The sequence below is a fragment of the Coregonus clupeaformis genome, chromosome 27, assembly GCF_020615455.1.
Source record: "Coregonus clupeaformis isolate EN_2021a chromosome 27, ASM2061545v1, whole genome shotgun sequence".
In the NCBI taxonomy this organism is placed as follows: Eukaryota; Metazoa; Chordata; class Actinopteri; order Salmoniformes; family Salmonidae; genus Coregonus; species Coregonus clupeaformis.
The window spans coordinates 46,875,636-46,893,607 of NC_059218.1; the positions used below are offsets into that span (position 1 = coordinate 46,875,636).

Sequence of the window (17,972 nt, forward strand, 5' to 3'; positions counted from 1 at the left end):
TGTTGTCCCCACAGTGACCGTACGTACATATCCCAACCAGAAGCCATAGATTACAGGCAACATCCTCACTGAGCTAAAGGCTAGAGTTGCCGCTTTCAAGGAGAATAACTCTAATCTGGATGCTTATAAGAAATCCCGCTGCGCCCTCCAACGAACCATCAAAACGGCAAAGCATCAAAACAGGACTAAGATTGACTCCTACTACACCGGCTCTGATGCTCGTCGGATGTGGCAAACTATCACGGATTACAAAGGACAACCCAGCCGCGAGCTTCCCAGTGACCCGAGCCTAAGGTAAGCAACACTGAACCATGCATGAGAGCACCAGCTGTTCCGGACGACTGTGTGATCTCACTCTCCGTAGTCGATGTGAGTAAGACCTTTGACCGCCTAGAGTCGATGTTCGTGACCCCGCAGACATCTAATTAGCATAATAAAAACAATCCCCATCAAAATGTGTCCGTTTATTTTGCAGCCGATCTGCCAACTTCTGTCTGTAGCGTCCGAACAGTTTGGGCTACACACTAATATGACCCCTCTATGGAAAGGTGAGTCTCTCACGAACACATGCATGTTGGTTGTTGCTCTAGGACGCCCACAAGCCTCACAAACCTAGTCTGAAGGTAGCTGGGTACCAGTTAAAAACATTTAAGGAAGTATACAGTGGGGAGAACAAGTATTTGATACACTGCTGATTTTGCAGGTTTTCCTACTTACAAAGCATGTAGAGGTCTGTAATTTTTATCATAGGTACACTTCAACTGTGAGAGACGGAATCTAAAACAAAAATCCAGAAAATCACATTATATGATTTTTAAGTAATTAATTTGCATTTTATTGCATGACATAAGTATTTGATACATCAGAAAAGCAGAACTTAATATTTGGTACAGAAACCTTTGTTTGCAATTACAGAGATCATACGTTTCCTGTAGGTCTTGACCAGGTTTGCACACACTGCAGCAGGGATTTTGGCCCACTCCTCCATACAGACCTTCTCCAGATCCTTCAGGTTTCGGGGCTGTCGCTGGGCAATACGGACTTTCAGCTCCCTCCAAAGATTTTCTATTGGGTTCAGGTCTTACACAAAAATGTATGCACTCATGACTGTAAGTCGCTTTGGATAAAAGCGTCTGCTAAATGGCATATTAATTAATATAATTAAAAGGTCTGGAGACTGGCTAGGCCACTCCAGGACCTTGAGATGCTCTTACAGAGCCACTCCTTAGTTGCCCTGGCTGTGTGTTTCGGGTCGTTGTCATGCTGGAAGACCCAGCCACGACCCATCTTCAATGCTCTTACTGAGGGAAGGAGGTTGTTGGCCAAGATCTCGCGATACATGGCCCCATCCATCCTCCCCTCAATACGGTGCAGTCGTCCTGTCCCCTTTGCAGAAAAGCATCCCCAAATAATTATGTTTCCACCTCCATGCTTCACGGTTGGGATGGTGTTCTTGGGGTTGTACTCATCCTTCTTCTTCCTCCAAACACGGCGAGTAGAGTTTAGACCAAAAAGCTCTATTTTTGTCTCATAAGACCACATTACCTTCTTCCATTCCTCCTCTGGATCATCCAGATGGTCATTGGCAAACTTCAGACGGGCCTGGACATGCGCTGGCTTGAGCAGGGGGACCTTGCGTGCGCTGCAGGATTTTAATCCATGACGGCGTAGTGTGTTACTAGTGGTTTTCTTTGAGACTGTGGTCCCAGCTCTCTTCAGGTCATTGACCAGGTCCTGCCGTGTAGTTCTGGGCTGATCCCTCACCTTCCTCATGATCATTGATGCCCCATGAGGTAAGATCTTGCATGGAGCCCCAGACCGAGGTTGATTGACCGTCATCTTGAACTTCTTCCATTTTCTAATAATTGCGCCAACAGTTGTTACCTTCTCACCAAGCTGCTTGCCTATTGTCCTGTAGCCCATCCCAGCCTTGTGCAGGTCTACAATTTTATCCCTGATGTCGTTACACAGCTCTCTGGTCTTGGCCATTGTGGAGAGGTTGGAGTCTGTTTGATTGAGTGTGTGGACAGGTGTCTATTATACAGGTAACGAGTTCAAACAGGTGCCGTTAATACAGGTAATGAGTGGAGAACAGGAGGGCTTTTTAAAGAAAAACTAACAGGTCTGTGAGAGCCGGAATTCTTACTGGTTGGTAGGTGATCAAATACTTATGTCATGCAATAAAATGCAAATTAATTACTTAAAAATCATACAATGTGATTTTCTGGATTCTTAGATTCCGTCTCTCACAGTTGAAGTGTACCTATGATAAAAATTACAGACCTCTACATGCTTTGTAAGTAGGAAAACCTGCAAAATTGGCAGTGTATCAAATACTTGTTCTCCCGACTGTATATGTAGATAGTTTAGTGCCTAAAATAAGAGGTTAAATACAAAATAGTTTCCTGATCTTTATTATATCTCTCAGATACAGTGGGGAAAAAAAGTATTTAGTCAGCCACCAATTGTGCAAGTTCTCCCACTTAAAAAGATGAGAGAGGCCTGTAATTTTCATCATAGGTACACGTCAAATATGACAGACAAAATGAGAAAAAAAAATCCAGAAAATCACATTGTAGGATTTTTAATGAATTTATTTGCAAATTATGGTGGAAAATAAGTATTTGGTCAATAACAAAAGTTTCTCAATACTTTGTTATATACCCTTTGTTGGCAATGACACAGGTCAAACGTTTTCTGTAAGTCTTCACAAGGTTTTCACACACTGTTGCTGGTATTTTGGCCCATTCCTCCATGCAGATCTCCTCTAGAGCAGTGATGTTTTGGGGCTGTCGCTGGGCAACACAGACTTTCAACTCCCTCCAAAGATTTTCTATGGGGTTGAGATCAGGAGACTGGCTAGGCCACTCCAGGACCTTGAAATGCTTCTTACGAAGCCACTCCTTCATTGCCCGGGCGGTGTGTTTGGGATCATTGTCATGCTGAAAGACCCAGCCACGTTTCATCTTCAATGCCCTTGCTGATGGAAGGAGGTTTTCACTCAAAATCTCACGATACATGGCCCCATTCATTCGTTCCTTTACACGGATCAGTCGTCCTGGTCCCTTTGCAGAAAAACAGCCCCAAAGCATGATGTTTCCACCCCCATGCTTCACAGTAGGTATGGTGTTCTTTGGATGCAACTCAGCATTCTTTGTCCTCCAAACACGACGAGTTGAGTTTTTACCAAAAAAGTTCTATTTTGGTTTCATCTGACCATATGACATTCTCCCAATCCTCTTCTGGATCATCCAAATGCACTCTAGCAAACTTCAGACAGGCCTGGACATTTACTGGCTTAAGCAGGCGGACACGTCTTGCACTGCAGGATTTGAGTCCCTGGCGGCGTAGTGTGTTACTGATGGTAGGCTTTGTTACTTTGGTCCCAGCTCTCTGCAGGTCATTCACTAGGTCCCCCCGTGTGGTTCTGGGATTTTTGCTCACCGTTCTTGTGATCATTTTGACCCTACGGGGTGAGATCTTGCGTGGAGCCCCAGATCGAGGGAGATTATCAGTGGTCTTGTATGTCTTCCATTTCCTAATAATTGCTCCCACAGTTGATTTCTTCAAACCAAGCTGCTTACCTATTGCAGATTCAGTCTTCCCAGCCTGGTGCAGGTCTACAATTTTGTTTCTGGTGTCCTTTGTCAGCTCTTTGGTCTTGGCCATAGTGGAGTTTGGAGTGTGACTGTTTGAGGTTGTGGACAGGTGTCTTTTATACTGATAACAAGTTCAAACAGATGCCATTAATACAGGTAACGAGTGGAGGACAGAGGAGCCTCTTAAAGAAGAAGTTACAGGTCTGTGAGAGCCAGAAATCTTGCTTGTTTGTAGGTGACCAAATACTTATTTTCCACCATAATTTGCAGATAAATTCATAAAAAATCCTACAATGTGATTTTCTGGAATTTTTTTTCTCAATTTGTCTTTCATAGTTGACGTGTACCTATGATGAAAATTACAGGCCTCTCTCATCTTTTTAAGTGGGAGAACTTGCACAAATAGTGGCTGACTAAATACTTTTTTGCCCCACTGTATAGGACAGACACTTCAGAACAAACTTACTTTAGATTTTTTGGGGGACTATCTGTTTATCCATGTATGAAGCTGTTTCTATGGGCTAATAGCAGTAGGTGTTCAGTCCCACCCCCCCGGGACTGAAGACCTCCCTCTGCAACTGGATCCTGGACTTCCTGACGGGTCGCCCCCAGGTGGTAAGGGTAGGCAACGACACATCCGCCACGCTGACCCTCAACACGGGGACCCCTCAGGGGTGCGTGCTTAGTCCCCTTCTGTACTCCCTGTTCACCCACAACTGAGTGGCCGCATATGACTCCAACACCTTCATGGAAACTGCTTGGGATCTGACTGCAAGGCACTACAGAGGGTAGTGCGTATGGACCAGTACATAACTGGGGCCGAGCTCCCTGCCATCAAGGACCTCTATACCAGGCAGTGTCAGCGGAAGGCCTTAAGAATTGTCAAAGACTCTAGCCGATGGATCAAGTCTGGAACCAACAGGACCCTGAACAGCTTCTACCCCCAAGCCATAAGACTGCTAAATAGTTAGTTAAATAGTTAACCAAATCTGCATTGACCCTTTTTGCAGTATGTTCTTTTAATCATCACATATGCTGCTGTTACTGTTTATTATCTGTAGCTCTATTCCTAGTTACATGTACATACACTACATTACCAAAAGTATGTGGACACCTGCTCATCGAACATCTCATTCCTGATTCCGAGGGGTTGGGTTAAATGCGGAAGACATATTTCAGTTAATGCATTCAGTTGTACAACTGACTAGGTATCCCCCTTTCTTTTTCCTTTCTGTTCCAAAATACGGAGTTGGTCCCCCCTTTGCTGCTATAACAGCCTCCGCTCTTCTGGGAAGGCTTTCCACTAGATGTTGGAACATTGCTGCGGGGACTTGCTTCCATTTAGCCACAAGAGCATTAGTGAGGTCGGGCACTGATGTTGGGCGATTAGGCCTGGCTCGCAGTCGGCGTTCCAATTCATCCCAAAGGTGTTGGATGGGGTTGAGGTCAGGGCTCTGTGCAGGCCAGGCAAATTCTCTCACACCGATCTCGACAAACCATTTCTGTATGGACCACGCTTTGTGCACGGGGGGCCTCCTCCAAACTGTCGCCACAAAGTTGGAAGCACAGAATCGTCTAGAATGTCATTGTATGCTGTAGCGTTAAGATTTCCCTTCACTGGATCTAAGGAGCCTGAACCATGAAAAACAGCCCCAGATCATTATTCCTCCTCCACCGAACTTTACAGTTGGCATCCGCCAAACCCAGATTCGTCCGCCGGACTGCCAGATGGTGAAGCGTGATTCATCACTCCAGAGAACGCTTTTCCAATGCTCCAGAGTCCAATGGCGGCGAGCTTTACACCACTCCAGCCGACGCTTGGCATTGCGCATGGTGATCTTAGGCCTGTGTGCGGCTGCTCGGCCATGGAAAACAATTTCATTAAGCTCCCGATGAACAGTTATTGTGCTGTCATTGCTTCCAGAGGCAGTTTGGAACTCGGTAGTGAGTGTTGCAACCGAGGACAGATGATTTTTACGTGGTACGCGCTTCAGCACTCGCCGGTCCCGTTCTGTGAGCTTGTGTGTCCTACCACTTCGTGGCTGAGCCGTTGTTGCCCCTAGACGTTTCCACTTCTGTGCAATAACAGCACTTACAGTTGACCGGGGCAGCTCTAGCAGGGCAGAAATTAGACGAACTGACTTGTTGGAAAGGTGGCATCCTTTCACGGTGCCACGTTGAAATCACTGAGCTCTTCAGAAAAACAATTTCTACTGCCAATGTTTGTCTATGGAGATTGCATGGCGGTGTGCTAGTTGTTCTACACCTGTCAGCAACGGGTGTGGCTGAAAGAGCTGAATGCACTCATTTGAAGGGGTGTCCACATACACTATATATACAAAAGTATCTACCTCAACTACATTGAACCCCTGCACATTGATTCAGTACTGGTACCCCTTGTATAAAGCCAAGTTATTGTTATCATTGTGTATTTATTATTACATGTTTTACTTTTCTATTATTTCTCTATTTTCTTTCTCTCTGCATTGTTGGGACGGGCCCGTAAGTAATCATTTCACTGTTAGTCTACACCTGTTGTTTACGAAGCATGTGGTGAAGACAATATGATTTGATTTGATCAAGGACTAGCTCCTGGGTGACAATCATTTTGTCTATGCCATTTGTCTTCATTTTCTAAAAAAAAATTGTCATCTTAACGTTACAAAACTTAAATTGATTCTGCGATGTTGAAAATCCAATAACAAGGTGTGGGGAGGCTCTATAAAAAATCTGGTCTCACAGTCCACTCAGAGGCCTACAAGGATGCTCTCTCCCAGGCCAAATCAGCCTACTAATCCAACCTCATCAATAACGGCCAAGGAAATCCCAGAACCCTTTTCAACATCAAGCCTAGTTACTTTATCCCTACCTACAGTATACTGCTGCTACTGTCTATTATCTATCCTGTTGACTAGTCACTTTACCCCTACCTACAGTATACTGCTGCTACTGTCTATTATCTATCCTGTTGTCTAGTCACTTTACCCCTACCTACAGTATACTGATGCTACTGTCTATTATCTAATCCTGATGCCTAGTTAATTTATCCCTACCTATACTGTATCTACATATCTACTTCTATTACCTCGTTCCCCTGCACATCCACTCAGTACTGGTACCCCTGCACATCGACTCAGTACTGGTACCCCTTGTATGTATTTATAAGTTATTGTTACTCATTGTGTATCTATTATTACTTTTCTATTATTTCTCTATTTTCTTTCTCTCTGCATTGTTGGGACGGGCCCGTCAGTAAGCATTTCACTGTTAATCTACACCTGTTGTTTACGAAGCATGTGACCAATACAATTAAATACAATATGATTTTGATTTGATATGGGTAATCTATTCCGCTAAAAAGTGTTAAAGTATTTGTAGGATCTCAGACTGATAAAGGTATTGTCACGTTCGTCGGATACAGAGGACCAAGGCGCAGCGTGGAAGGTGAACATACTTATTTATTAAATGAATACACGAACAAAAACAACAAATCGATACGTGACGTCCAAAGGTGCAAACCACAAACCTACACAGGAACAAGATCCCACAAACACTGTGGGAAAACAGCCTGTCTAAATATGGTTCCCAATCAGAGACAACCAGCAACAGCTGACACTCGTTGCCTCTGATTGAGAACCACTCTGGCCAACATAGACAGACATGAACTAGAAAAACAAAGAACACTCACAACCTGGCTCAACATACAAGCGTCCCCAGAGCCAGCGCATGACAGGTATTTGTAACACTGGGTGGAAATGTGCTGATAGTGAACTTATTGCCAACCCTTGCACCCTCAGCCATGTAGGTGACCATGTTGAGTGTGATGTTTACCTCAGCCATGTAGGTGACCATGTTGAGTGTGATGTTTACCTCAGCCATGTACAGTGAGGGAAAAAAGTATTTGATCCCCTGCTGATTTTGTACGTTTGCCCACTGACAAAGACATGATCAGTCTATGCTTTTAATGGTAGGTTTATTTGAACAGTGAGAGACAGAATAACAACAAAGAAATCCACAAAAACGTATGTCAAAAATGTTAAGAATTGATTTGCATTTGAATGAGGCAAATAAGTATTTGACACCTCTGCAAAACATGACTTAGTACTTGGTGGCAAAACCCTTGTTGGCAATCACAGAGGTCAGACATTTCTTGTAGTTGGCCACCAGGTTTGCAAACATCTCAGGAGGGATTTTGTCCCACTCCTCTTTGCAGATCTTCTCCAAGTCATTAAGGTTTCGAGGCTGACGTTTGGCAACTCGAACCTTCAGCTCCCTCCAGATATTTTCTATGGGATTAAGGTCTGGAGACTGGCTAGGCCACTCCAGGACCTTAATGTGCTTCTTCTTGAGCCAGTCCTTTGTTGCCTTGGCCGTGTGTTTTGGGTCATTGTCATGCTGGAATATCCATCCACGACCCATTTTCAATGCCCTGGCTGAGGGAAGGAGGTTCTCACCCAAGATTTGACGGTACATGGCCCCGTCCATCGTCCCTTTGATGCGGTGAAGTAGTCCTATCCCCTTAGCAGAAAAACACCCCCAAAGCATAATGTTTCCACCTCCATGTTTGACGGTGGGGATGGTGTTCTTGGGGTCATAGGCAGCATTCCTCCTCCTCCAAACACGGCGAGTTGAGTTGATGCCAAAGAGCTCGATTTTGGTCTCATCTGACCACAACACTTTCACCCAGTTCTCCTCTGAATCATTCAGATGTTCATTGGCAAACTTCAGACGGCCCTGTATATGTGCTTTCTTGAGCAGGGGGACCTTGCGGGCGCTGCAGGATTTCAGTCCTTCACGGCGTAGTGTGTTACCAATTGTTTTCTTGGTGACTATGGTCCCAGCTGCCTTGAGATCATTGACAAGATCCTCCCGTGTAGTTCTGGGCTGATTCCTCACCGTTCTCATGATCATTGCAACTCCACGAGGTGAGATCTTGCATGGAGCCCCAGGCCGAGGGAGATTGACAGTTATTTTGTGTTTCTTCCATTTGCGAATAATCGCACCAACTGTTGTCACCTTCTCACCAAGCTGCTTGGCGGTGGTCTTGTAGCCCATTCCAGCCTTGTGTAGGTCTACAATCTTGTCCCTGACATCCTTGGAGAGCTCTTTGGTCTTGGCCATGGTGGAGAGTTTGGAATCTGATTGATTGATTGCTTCTGTGGACAGGTTTCTTTTATACAGGTAACAAACTGAGATCAGGAGCACTCCCTTTAAGAGTGTGCTCCTAATCTCAGCTCGTTACCTGTATAAAAGACACCCGGGAGCCAGAAATCTTTCTGATTGAGAGGGGGTCAAATACTTATTTCCCTCATTAAAATGCAAATCAATTTATAACATTTTTGACATACGTTTTTCTGGATTTTTTTGTTGTTATTCTGTCTCTCACTGTTCAAATAAACCTACCATTAAAATTATAGACTGATCATTTCTTTGTCAGTGGGCAAACGTACAAAATCAGCAGGGGATCAAATACATTTTTCCCTCACTGTAGGTGACCATGTTGAGTGTGATGCTCACCTCAGCCATGTAGGTGACCATGTTGAGTGTGATGCTCACCTCAGCCATGTAGGTGACCATGTTGAGTGTGATGCTCACCTCAGCCATGTAGGTGACCATGTTGAGTGTGATGTCAGCGAAGGCCTCGTGGAGATAACGACACACCACACTGACCCAGGAGAAGGGGTCCCGCGTGTAGGACCTGTTCTTATACAGGGTCATCACATGGGCCAGGTGGGACAGCTTAGTGTTCTTCTCCTCCAGACATACCTGGTGGGAGGGGTAGAGAGAAAAAAAAATAAGCTATGGGAACTGATGTAGTAGATGTAACTTTGTGGTAAACAACAAGAGAAGCTGGACGTTACGATGGACAACAATCTTAAGACAATGAAACAGACCTTTTAACTGCTAGAGGAATAAAGACTATTAATTTCGACCATTTGGGATGTATTCTGTCTTTTACCTGTGCAATCCTCTCAGCGCTCTCCTTACAGAACTGAGTGGGGCGGCCAAAGTGTTGCACCAGGTGAGGCAAGAGACACAGCACGTTCAGAGGAAAACCTAGAGAGAGAGAGAGCGAGGGATGAAGAGACAGACAGGTGGTGGAGAGAGAGAGAGAGGGATGAAGAGACAGACAGGTGGAGAGAGAGAAAGAGAAAGACAGAGAAATTCAATTCAAAATTCAAATAACTTTTTATTTCCTGGGTGGTGATGAATGGTATACATACAAGACACACGACAACATAGAACAGTAAAACATGTAGGCTACAGTATAAAGGATTAGAAGCATTCTATGCAATCCCAGGGTATATACACACATATATACACAAACACAAGTCAAAAATGTCAAGAGTTAAGGAGTTTGATGGATCTGCTGATGCTCTCTTAAATTTGAATGGGAGAGCTGTATACCTGCGGCCGGGAGGGTGAGGGGCTGTGCTGGTCATTCAGTGTGTGTGTTATGTCAAATGCAATTTGTTCCCCCTTCCTCCTCACTCATGTTTTGTAAATGTCACTGAGGGTAAAATGTCAAATGTGTCAGAGTGTTAGCTTCCAGCTGTACATCCCCCGTTTATTTCTCTACATCTTTTACCGAATGGGATTGTTTGATTATGGTCTATTGATTGATTGATTGATTGAAAGATTAATTGATAGATAGATAGATTGATTGACAGACTGACTAATCAATACCTACCTATAGCCTGTGATGTGTCGACCACGGGGACTCGTGAGACAGGTGTGAGCTGACAGAAGAGCTGCAGGGTGAGGTCAGAGGTGGTCTGGGAGGTGAAGCCCTTTAACAGCAGCTGTTGTAGTCCAGAGAAACCACTCCATCTCAGCTGGGCCTGCAGCTTCTCCAAACGCTCACGGTTCTCTGCCCGGTCCAGGGGCACCTGGGAAATGGAGTTCCGGTTATACTTTAGTTTGTAGTTTTGTTGTTGTTATCCATTAACAAATGTGTTTTTGTTTAGAGTTCTCTATGTATGTACAGGGGACATTCTTATTACATGCATTATCAACTTTGGGCAGTACCTTGTGGATAAAGCCATTGCATTATCATTACATTTCTATTACAAAACCCATTCCAGCTTTGACAGCAGCTTGTTTACAGGTGTAGTGAAATATGACACTCAAATGTACAGTTTGATTCACCAATTATCATGCATTATGCCATGTTTACACAACCCACCTTAGACAGAAGCTTGTGGACCAGCCTTAGGGACATCTGATACTCAAACTCAAAGTCTGACTCCATGAGTGACACCGCCACCCAGAACACCGTAGCCAATAGGGACGAAGGATGGGACACATGGGCAGGATCAGACAGCACGCTAGGATCAATTCGATTGGTAGACGCCGAGGAGGCGTGTATACTCCGTCCGGGCCGGCCCAGGCCGTGATTGGTGCAGGCCTGGATGCGGTCGAGGGTAGCGCTGCGAGGCGGGTCGTGTGATTGGTTGCCGCTCTCCCCAAACTTTTTGGGGACGGAATAGGACCGCTGGTGTCGGCTGCGTTCGGCTGAGAGGCCGCTAAGCCCGACCCCCGGCAGGTTGAGCTGGCCAGTGCTCTTCCTGTTAAACTGTTTCTCAAGCTTCTCATTGGTCAAGAAGTCTGGGGAGGAGGTCCTACAGAGGGGCGGGGTTAAACATGTTAGAGGTTAGGGTTAAAAAGAACAATGCTAGAATCTGCCTCCAGTTAGAGTGAATAGTTTACCATACTTATGTTAACTATACCAACAGTCTAAGTAGCCTCTTTCCCATGCTGATTCAGATGATCTGTTGAAGGTAAAAGTTTGCAAGAAGTCTGTAACATAAAGTCTGCAACATAAAGTCTGCAACATAAAGTCTGGAACATAAAGTCTGGAACATAACGTCTGCAACATAAAGTCTGCAACATAAATTCTGGAACATAAAGTCTGGAACATAAAGTCTGGAACATAACGTCTGCAACATAAAGTCTGCAACATAAAGTCTGCAACATAAAGTCTGGAACATAAAGTCTGCAACATAAAGTCTGCAACATAAATTCTGGAACATAAAGTCTGGAACATAAAGTCTAGAACATAAAGTCTGCAACATAAAGTCTGCAACATAAAGTCTGCAACATAAAGTCTGGAACATATAGTCTGCAACATAAAGTCTGGAACATAAAGTCTGGAACATAAAGTCTGCAACATAAAGTCTGCAACATAAAGTCTGCAACATAAAGTCTGGAACATATAATCTGCGACATAAAGTCTGCAACATATAGTCTACAACATAAAGTCTGCAACAAATCTGCAACATAAAGTCTGCAACAAAGTCTGCAACAAAGTCTGGAACATAAAGTCTGGAACATAAAGTCTGCAACATAAAGTCTGTAACAAATATGCAAAAAAATCTGCAACAAATATGCAACATAAAGTCTGCAACATAAAGTCTGGAACATAAACTCTGCAACAAATCTGCAACAAAAGTCTGCAACAAAAGTCTGCAACATAAAGTCTGCAACAAAGTCTGCAACAAAGTCTGCAACATAAAGTCTACAACATGAAGTCTGCAACATAAAGTCTGCAACATAAAGTCTGCAACAAATCTGCAACATAAAGTCTGCAACATAAAGTCTGCAACATAAAGTCTGGAACATATAGTCTGCAACATAAAGTCTGGAACATATAGTCTGCAACATAAAGTCTGGAACATATAGTCTGCAATATAAAGTCTGGAACATATAGTCTGCAACATAAAGTCTGAAACATAAAGTCTGCAACAAATCTGCAACAAAAGTCTGCAACATAAAGTCTGCAACAAATCTGCAACATAAAGTCAGCAACAAAGTCTGCAACATAAAGTCTGCAACATAAAGTCTGCAACAAAGTCTGCAACAAAGTCTGCAGCAAAGTCTGCAACATAAAGTCTGCAACATAAAGTCTGCAACATAAAGTCTGGAACATAAAGTCTGCAACATAAAGTCTGGAACATAAAGTCTGCAACATATAGTCTGGAACATAAAGTCTGGAACATAAAGTCTGGAACATAAAGTCTGCAACATAAAGTCTGGAACATAAAGTCTGCAACATAAAGTCTGGAACATAAAGTCTGGAACATAAAGTCTGCAACAAATCTGCAACAAAGTCTGCACCTAAAGTCTGGAACATATAATCTGCAACATAAAGTCTGCAACAAATAGTCTGCAACATAAAGTCTGGAACATAAAGTCTGCAACATAAAGTCTGCAACAAAGTCTGCAACAAAAGTCTGCAACAAAAGTCTGCAACAAATCTGCAACAAAGTCTGCAACAAAGTCTGCAACAAAATCTGCAACAAAGTCTGCAACATAAAGTCTACAACATAAAGTCTGCAACAAAGTCTGCAACAAAATCTGCAACAAAGTCTGCAACATAAAGTCTGCAACATAAAGTCTGCAACATAAAGTCTGCAACAAATCTTCAACATAAAGTCTGCAACAAAGTCTGCAACAAAGTCTGCAACATAAACTCTACAACATGAAGTCTGCAACATAAAGTCTGCAACATAAAGTCTGCAATAAATCTGCAACATAAAGTCTGCAACATAAAGTCTGCAACATAAAGTCTGGAACATATAGTCTGCAACATAAAGTCTGGAACATAAAGTCTGCAACAAATCTGCAACATAAAGTCTGCAACAAAGTCTGCAACAAAGTCTGCAACATAAAGTCCACAACATAAAGTCTGCAACATAAAGTCTGCAACATAAAGTCTGCAACATAAAGTCTGGAACATAAAGTCTGCAACATAAAGTCTGGAACATAAAGTCTGCAACATAAAGTCTGGAACATAAAGTCTGGAACATAAAGTCTGCAACAAATCTGCAACAAAGTCTGCACCTAAAGTCTGGAACATATAATCTGCAACTTAAAGTCTGCAACATAAAGTCTGCACCTAAAGTCTGGAACATATAATCTGCAACATAAATTCTGCAACATAAAGTCTGGAACATAAAGTCTGCAACATAAAGTCTGGAACATAAAGTCTGCAACAAAGTCTGCAACAAAGTCTGCACCTAAAGTCTGGAACATATAATTTGGAACATAAAGTCTGCAAGAAGTCTGCAACATAAAGTCTGCAACATAAAGTCTGGAACATAAAGTCTGCAACATAAAGTCTGGAACATAAAGTCTGCAACATAAAGTCTGGAACATAAAGTCTGCAACATAAAGTCTGGAACATAAAGTCTGGAACATAAAGTCTGCAACATAAAGTCTGCAACATAAAGTCTGCAACATAAAGTCTGCAACATAAAGTCTGGAACATAAAGTCTGGAACATAAAGTCTGCAACATAAAGTCTGGAACATAAAGTCTGCAACATAAAGTCTGCAACATAAAGTCTGGAACATAAAGTCTGCAACATAAAGTCTGCAACATAAAGTCTGGAACATAAAGTCTGCAACATAAAGTCTGGAACATAAAGTCTGCAACATAAAGTCTGCAACAAAGTCTGCAACATAAAGTCTGCAACATAAAGTCTGCAACATATAGTCTGCAACATAAAGTATGGAACATAAAGTCTGCAACATAAAGTCTGCAACATAAAGTCTGCAACATAAAGTCTGCAACATAAAGTCTGGAACATAAAGTCTGCAACATAAAGTCTGCAACATATAGTCTGCAACATAAAGTCTGGAACATAAAGTATGGAACATAAAGTCTGCAACATAAAGTCTGCAACATAAAGTCTGGAACATAATGTCTGGAACATAAAGTCTGCAACATAAAGTCTGCAACATAAAGTCTGGAACATAAAGTCTGCAACATAAAGTCTGCAACATAAAGTCTGCAACATAAAGTCTGGAACATAAAGTCTGCAACATAAAGTCTGCAACATATAGTCTGCAACATAAAGTCTGGAACATAAAGTCTGCAACAAAGTCTGCAACAAAGTCTGCAACATAAAGTCTGCAACATAAAGTCTGCAACAAAGTCTGCAACATAAAGTCTGGAACATATAGTCTGCAACATAAAGTCTGGAACAAATATGCAAAAAAATCTGCAACAAATCTGCAACATAAAGTCTGCAACATAAAGTCTGGAACATAAAGTCTGCAACAAATCTGCAACAAAAGTCTGCAACAAAAGTCTGCAACAAATCTGCAACATAAAGTCTGCAACAAAGTCTGCAACAAAATCTGCAACAAAGTCTGCAACATAAAGTCTACAACATAAAGTCTGCAACATAAAGTCTGCAACATAAAGTCTGCAACAAATCTTCAACATAAAGTCTGCAACAAAGTCTGCAACATAAACTCTACAACATGAAGTCTGCAACATAAAGTCTGCAACATAAAGTCTGCAACAAAATCTGCAACAAATCTGCAACATAAAGTCTGGAACATAAAGTATGGAACATAAAGTCTACAACATAAAGTCTGCAACATAAAGTCTGCAACATAAAGTCTGCAACAAATCTTCAACATAAAGTCTGCAACAAAGTCTGCAACAAAGTCTGCAACATAAACTCTACAACATAAAGTCTGCAACATAAAGTCTGCAATAAATCTGCAACATAAAGTCTGCAGCATAAAGTCTGCAACATAAAGTCTGGAACATATAGTCTGCAACATAAAGTCTGGAACATAAAGTCTGCAACAAATCTGCAACATAAAGTCTGCAACATAAAGTCTGCAACAAAGTCTGCAACAAAGTCTGCAACATAAAGTCTGCAACAAATCTGCAACATAAAGTCTGCAACATAAAGTCTGCAACAAAGTCTGCAACATAAAGTCTGCAACATAAAGTCTGCAACATAAAGTATGCAACATAAAGTCTGCAACAAATTCTGCAACAAAGTCTGCAACATAAAGTCCACAACATAAAGTCTGCAACATAAAGTCCACAACATAAAGTCTGCAACATAAAGTCTGCAACATAAAGTCTGCAACATAAAGTCTGCAACATAAAGTCTGGAACATAAAGTCTGCAACATAAAGTCTGCAACATAAAGTCTGCAACATAAAGTCTGCAACATATAGTCTGCAACATAAAGTCTGGAACATAAAGTCTGCAACATAAAGTCTGCAACAAAGTCTGCAACATAAAGTCTGCAACATAAAGTCTGCAACATAAAGTCTGCAACAAAGTCTGCAACATAAAGTCTGCAACAAAGTCTGCAACAAAGTCTGCAACATAAAGTCTGCAACATAAAGTCTGCAACATAAAGTCTGCAACATAAAGTCTGCAACATATAGTCTGCAACATAAAGTCTGCAACATAAAGTCTACAACATAAAGTCTGCAACATAAAGTCTGCAACATAAAGTCTGGAACATAAAGTCTGCAACATAAAGTCTGGAACATAAAGTCTGCAACATAAAGTCTGGAACATAAAGTCTGCAACAAAGTCTGGAACATAAAGTCTGCAACATATAGTCTGCAACATAAAGTCTACAACATAAAGTCTGGAAAATAAAGTCTGCAACATAAAGTCTGGAACATAAAGTCTGCAACATAAAGTCTGCAACATAAAGTCTGCAACATATAGTCTGCAACATAAAGTCTGGAACATAAAGTCTGCAACATAAAGTCTGCAACAAAGTCTGCAACATAAAGTCTGCAACATAAAGTCTGCAACATAAAGTCTGCAACATAAAGTCTGCAACATAAAGTCTGGAACATATAGTCTGCAACATAAAGTCTGGAACAAATATGCAAAAAAATCTGCAACAAATCTGCAACATAAAGTCTGCAACATAAAGTCTGGAACATAAAGTCTGCAACAAATCTGCAACAAAAGTCTGCAACAAAAGTCTGCAACAAATCTGCAACATAAAGTCTGCAACAAAGTCTGCAACAAAATCTGCAACAAAGTCTGCAACATAAAGTCTACAACATAAAGTCTGCAACATAAAGTCTGCAACATAAAGTCTGCAACAAATCTTCAACATAAAGTCTGCAACAAAGTCTGCAACAAAGTCTGCAACATAAACTCTACAACATGAAGTCTGCAACATAAAGTCTGTAACATAAAGTCTGCAATAAATCTGCAACATAAAGTCTGCAACATAAAGTCTGCAACATAAAGTCTGGAACATATAGTCTGCAACATAAAGTCTGGAACATAAAGTCTGCAACAAATCTGCAACATAAAGTCTGCAACATAAAGTCTGCAACAAAGTCTGCAACAAAGTCTGCAACATAAAGTCTGCAACAAATCTGCAACATAAAGTCTGCAACATAAAGTCTGCAACAAAGTCTGCAACATAAAGTCTGCAACATAAAGTCTGCAACATAAAGTATGCAACATAAAGTCTGCAACAAATTCTGCAACAAAGTCTGCAACATAAAGTCCACAACATAAAGTCTGCAACATAAAGTCTGCAACATAAAGTCTGCAACATAAAGTCTGGAACATAAAGTCTGCAACATAAAGTCTGGAACATAAAGTCTGCAACATAAAGTCTGGAACATAAAGTCTGGAACATAAAGTCTGCAACAAATCTGCAACAAAGTCTGCACCTAAAGTCTGGAATATATAATCTGCAACTTAAAGTCTGCAACATAAAGTCTGCACCTAAAGTCTGGAACATATAATCTGCAACATAAATTCTGCAACCTAAAGTCTGGAACATAAAGTCTGCAACATAAAGTCTGGAACATAAAGTCTGCAACAAAGTCTGCAACAAAGTCTGCACCTAAAGTCTGGAACATATAATTTGGAACATAAAGTCTGCAAGAAGTCTGCAACATAAAGTCTGCAACATAAAGTCTGCAACATAAAGTCTGGAACATAAAGTCTGGAACATAAAGTCTGCAACATAAAGTATGGAACATAAAGTCTGCAACATAAAGTCTGGAACATAAAGTCTGCAACATAAAGTCTGGAACATAAAGTCTGCAACAAAGTCTGCAACAAAGTCTGCACCTAAAGTCTGGAACATATAATTTGGAACATAAAGTCTGCAAGAAGTCTGCAACATAAAGTCTGCAACATAAAGTCTGCAACATAAAGTCTGGAACATAAAGTCTGGAACATAAAGTCTGCAACATAAAGTCTGGAACATAAAGTCTGCAACATAAAGTCTGGAACATAAAGTCTGCAACATAAAGTCTGGAACATAAAGTCTGCAACATAAAGTCTGGAACATAAAGTCTGGAACATAAAGTCTGCAACATAAAGTCTGCAACATAAAGTCTGCAACATAAAGTCTGCAACATAAAGTCTGGAACATAAAGTCTGGAACAAAGTCTGCAACATAAAGTCTGGAACATAAAGTCTGCAACATAAAGTCTGCAACATAAAGTCTGGAACATAAAGTCTGCAACATAAAGTCTGCAACATAAAGTCTGGAACATAAAGTCTGCAACATAAAGTCTGGAACATAAAGTCTGCAACAAAGTCTGCAACATAAAGTCTGCAACAT

At 41.6% G+C, this 17,972-nt stretch overlaps 1 protein-coding gene across 1 annotated transcript in view; it reads right to left on the bottom strand.

Annotated features, from left to right (window-relative positions):
* The window catches only part of fryb (furry homolog b (Drosophila)), a 154,312-nt gene that overhangs the window by 32,099 nt on the left and 104,241 nt on the right, over positions 1 to 17,972 (bottom strand). Inside the window, exons 45-48 of the mRNA XM_045208247.1 lie at positions 10,786 to 11,221; positions 10,291 to 10,489; positions 9,559 to 9,656; positions 9,195 to 9,365 (exon numbers count right to left, since the gene is read on the bottom strand). Coding sequence (XP_045064182.1) covers positions 9,195 to 9,365; positions 9,559 to 9,656; positions 10,291 to 10,489; positions 10,786 to 11,221 — 904 coding nt within the window. The remainder of the gene's footprint in view (positions 1 to 9,194; positions 9,366 to 9,558; positions 9,657 to 10,290; positions 10,490 to 10,785; positions 11,222 to 17,972) is intronic.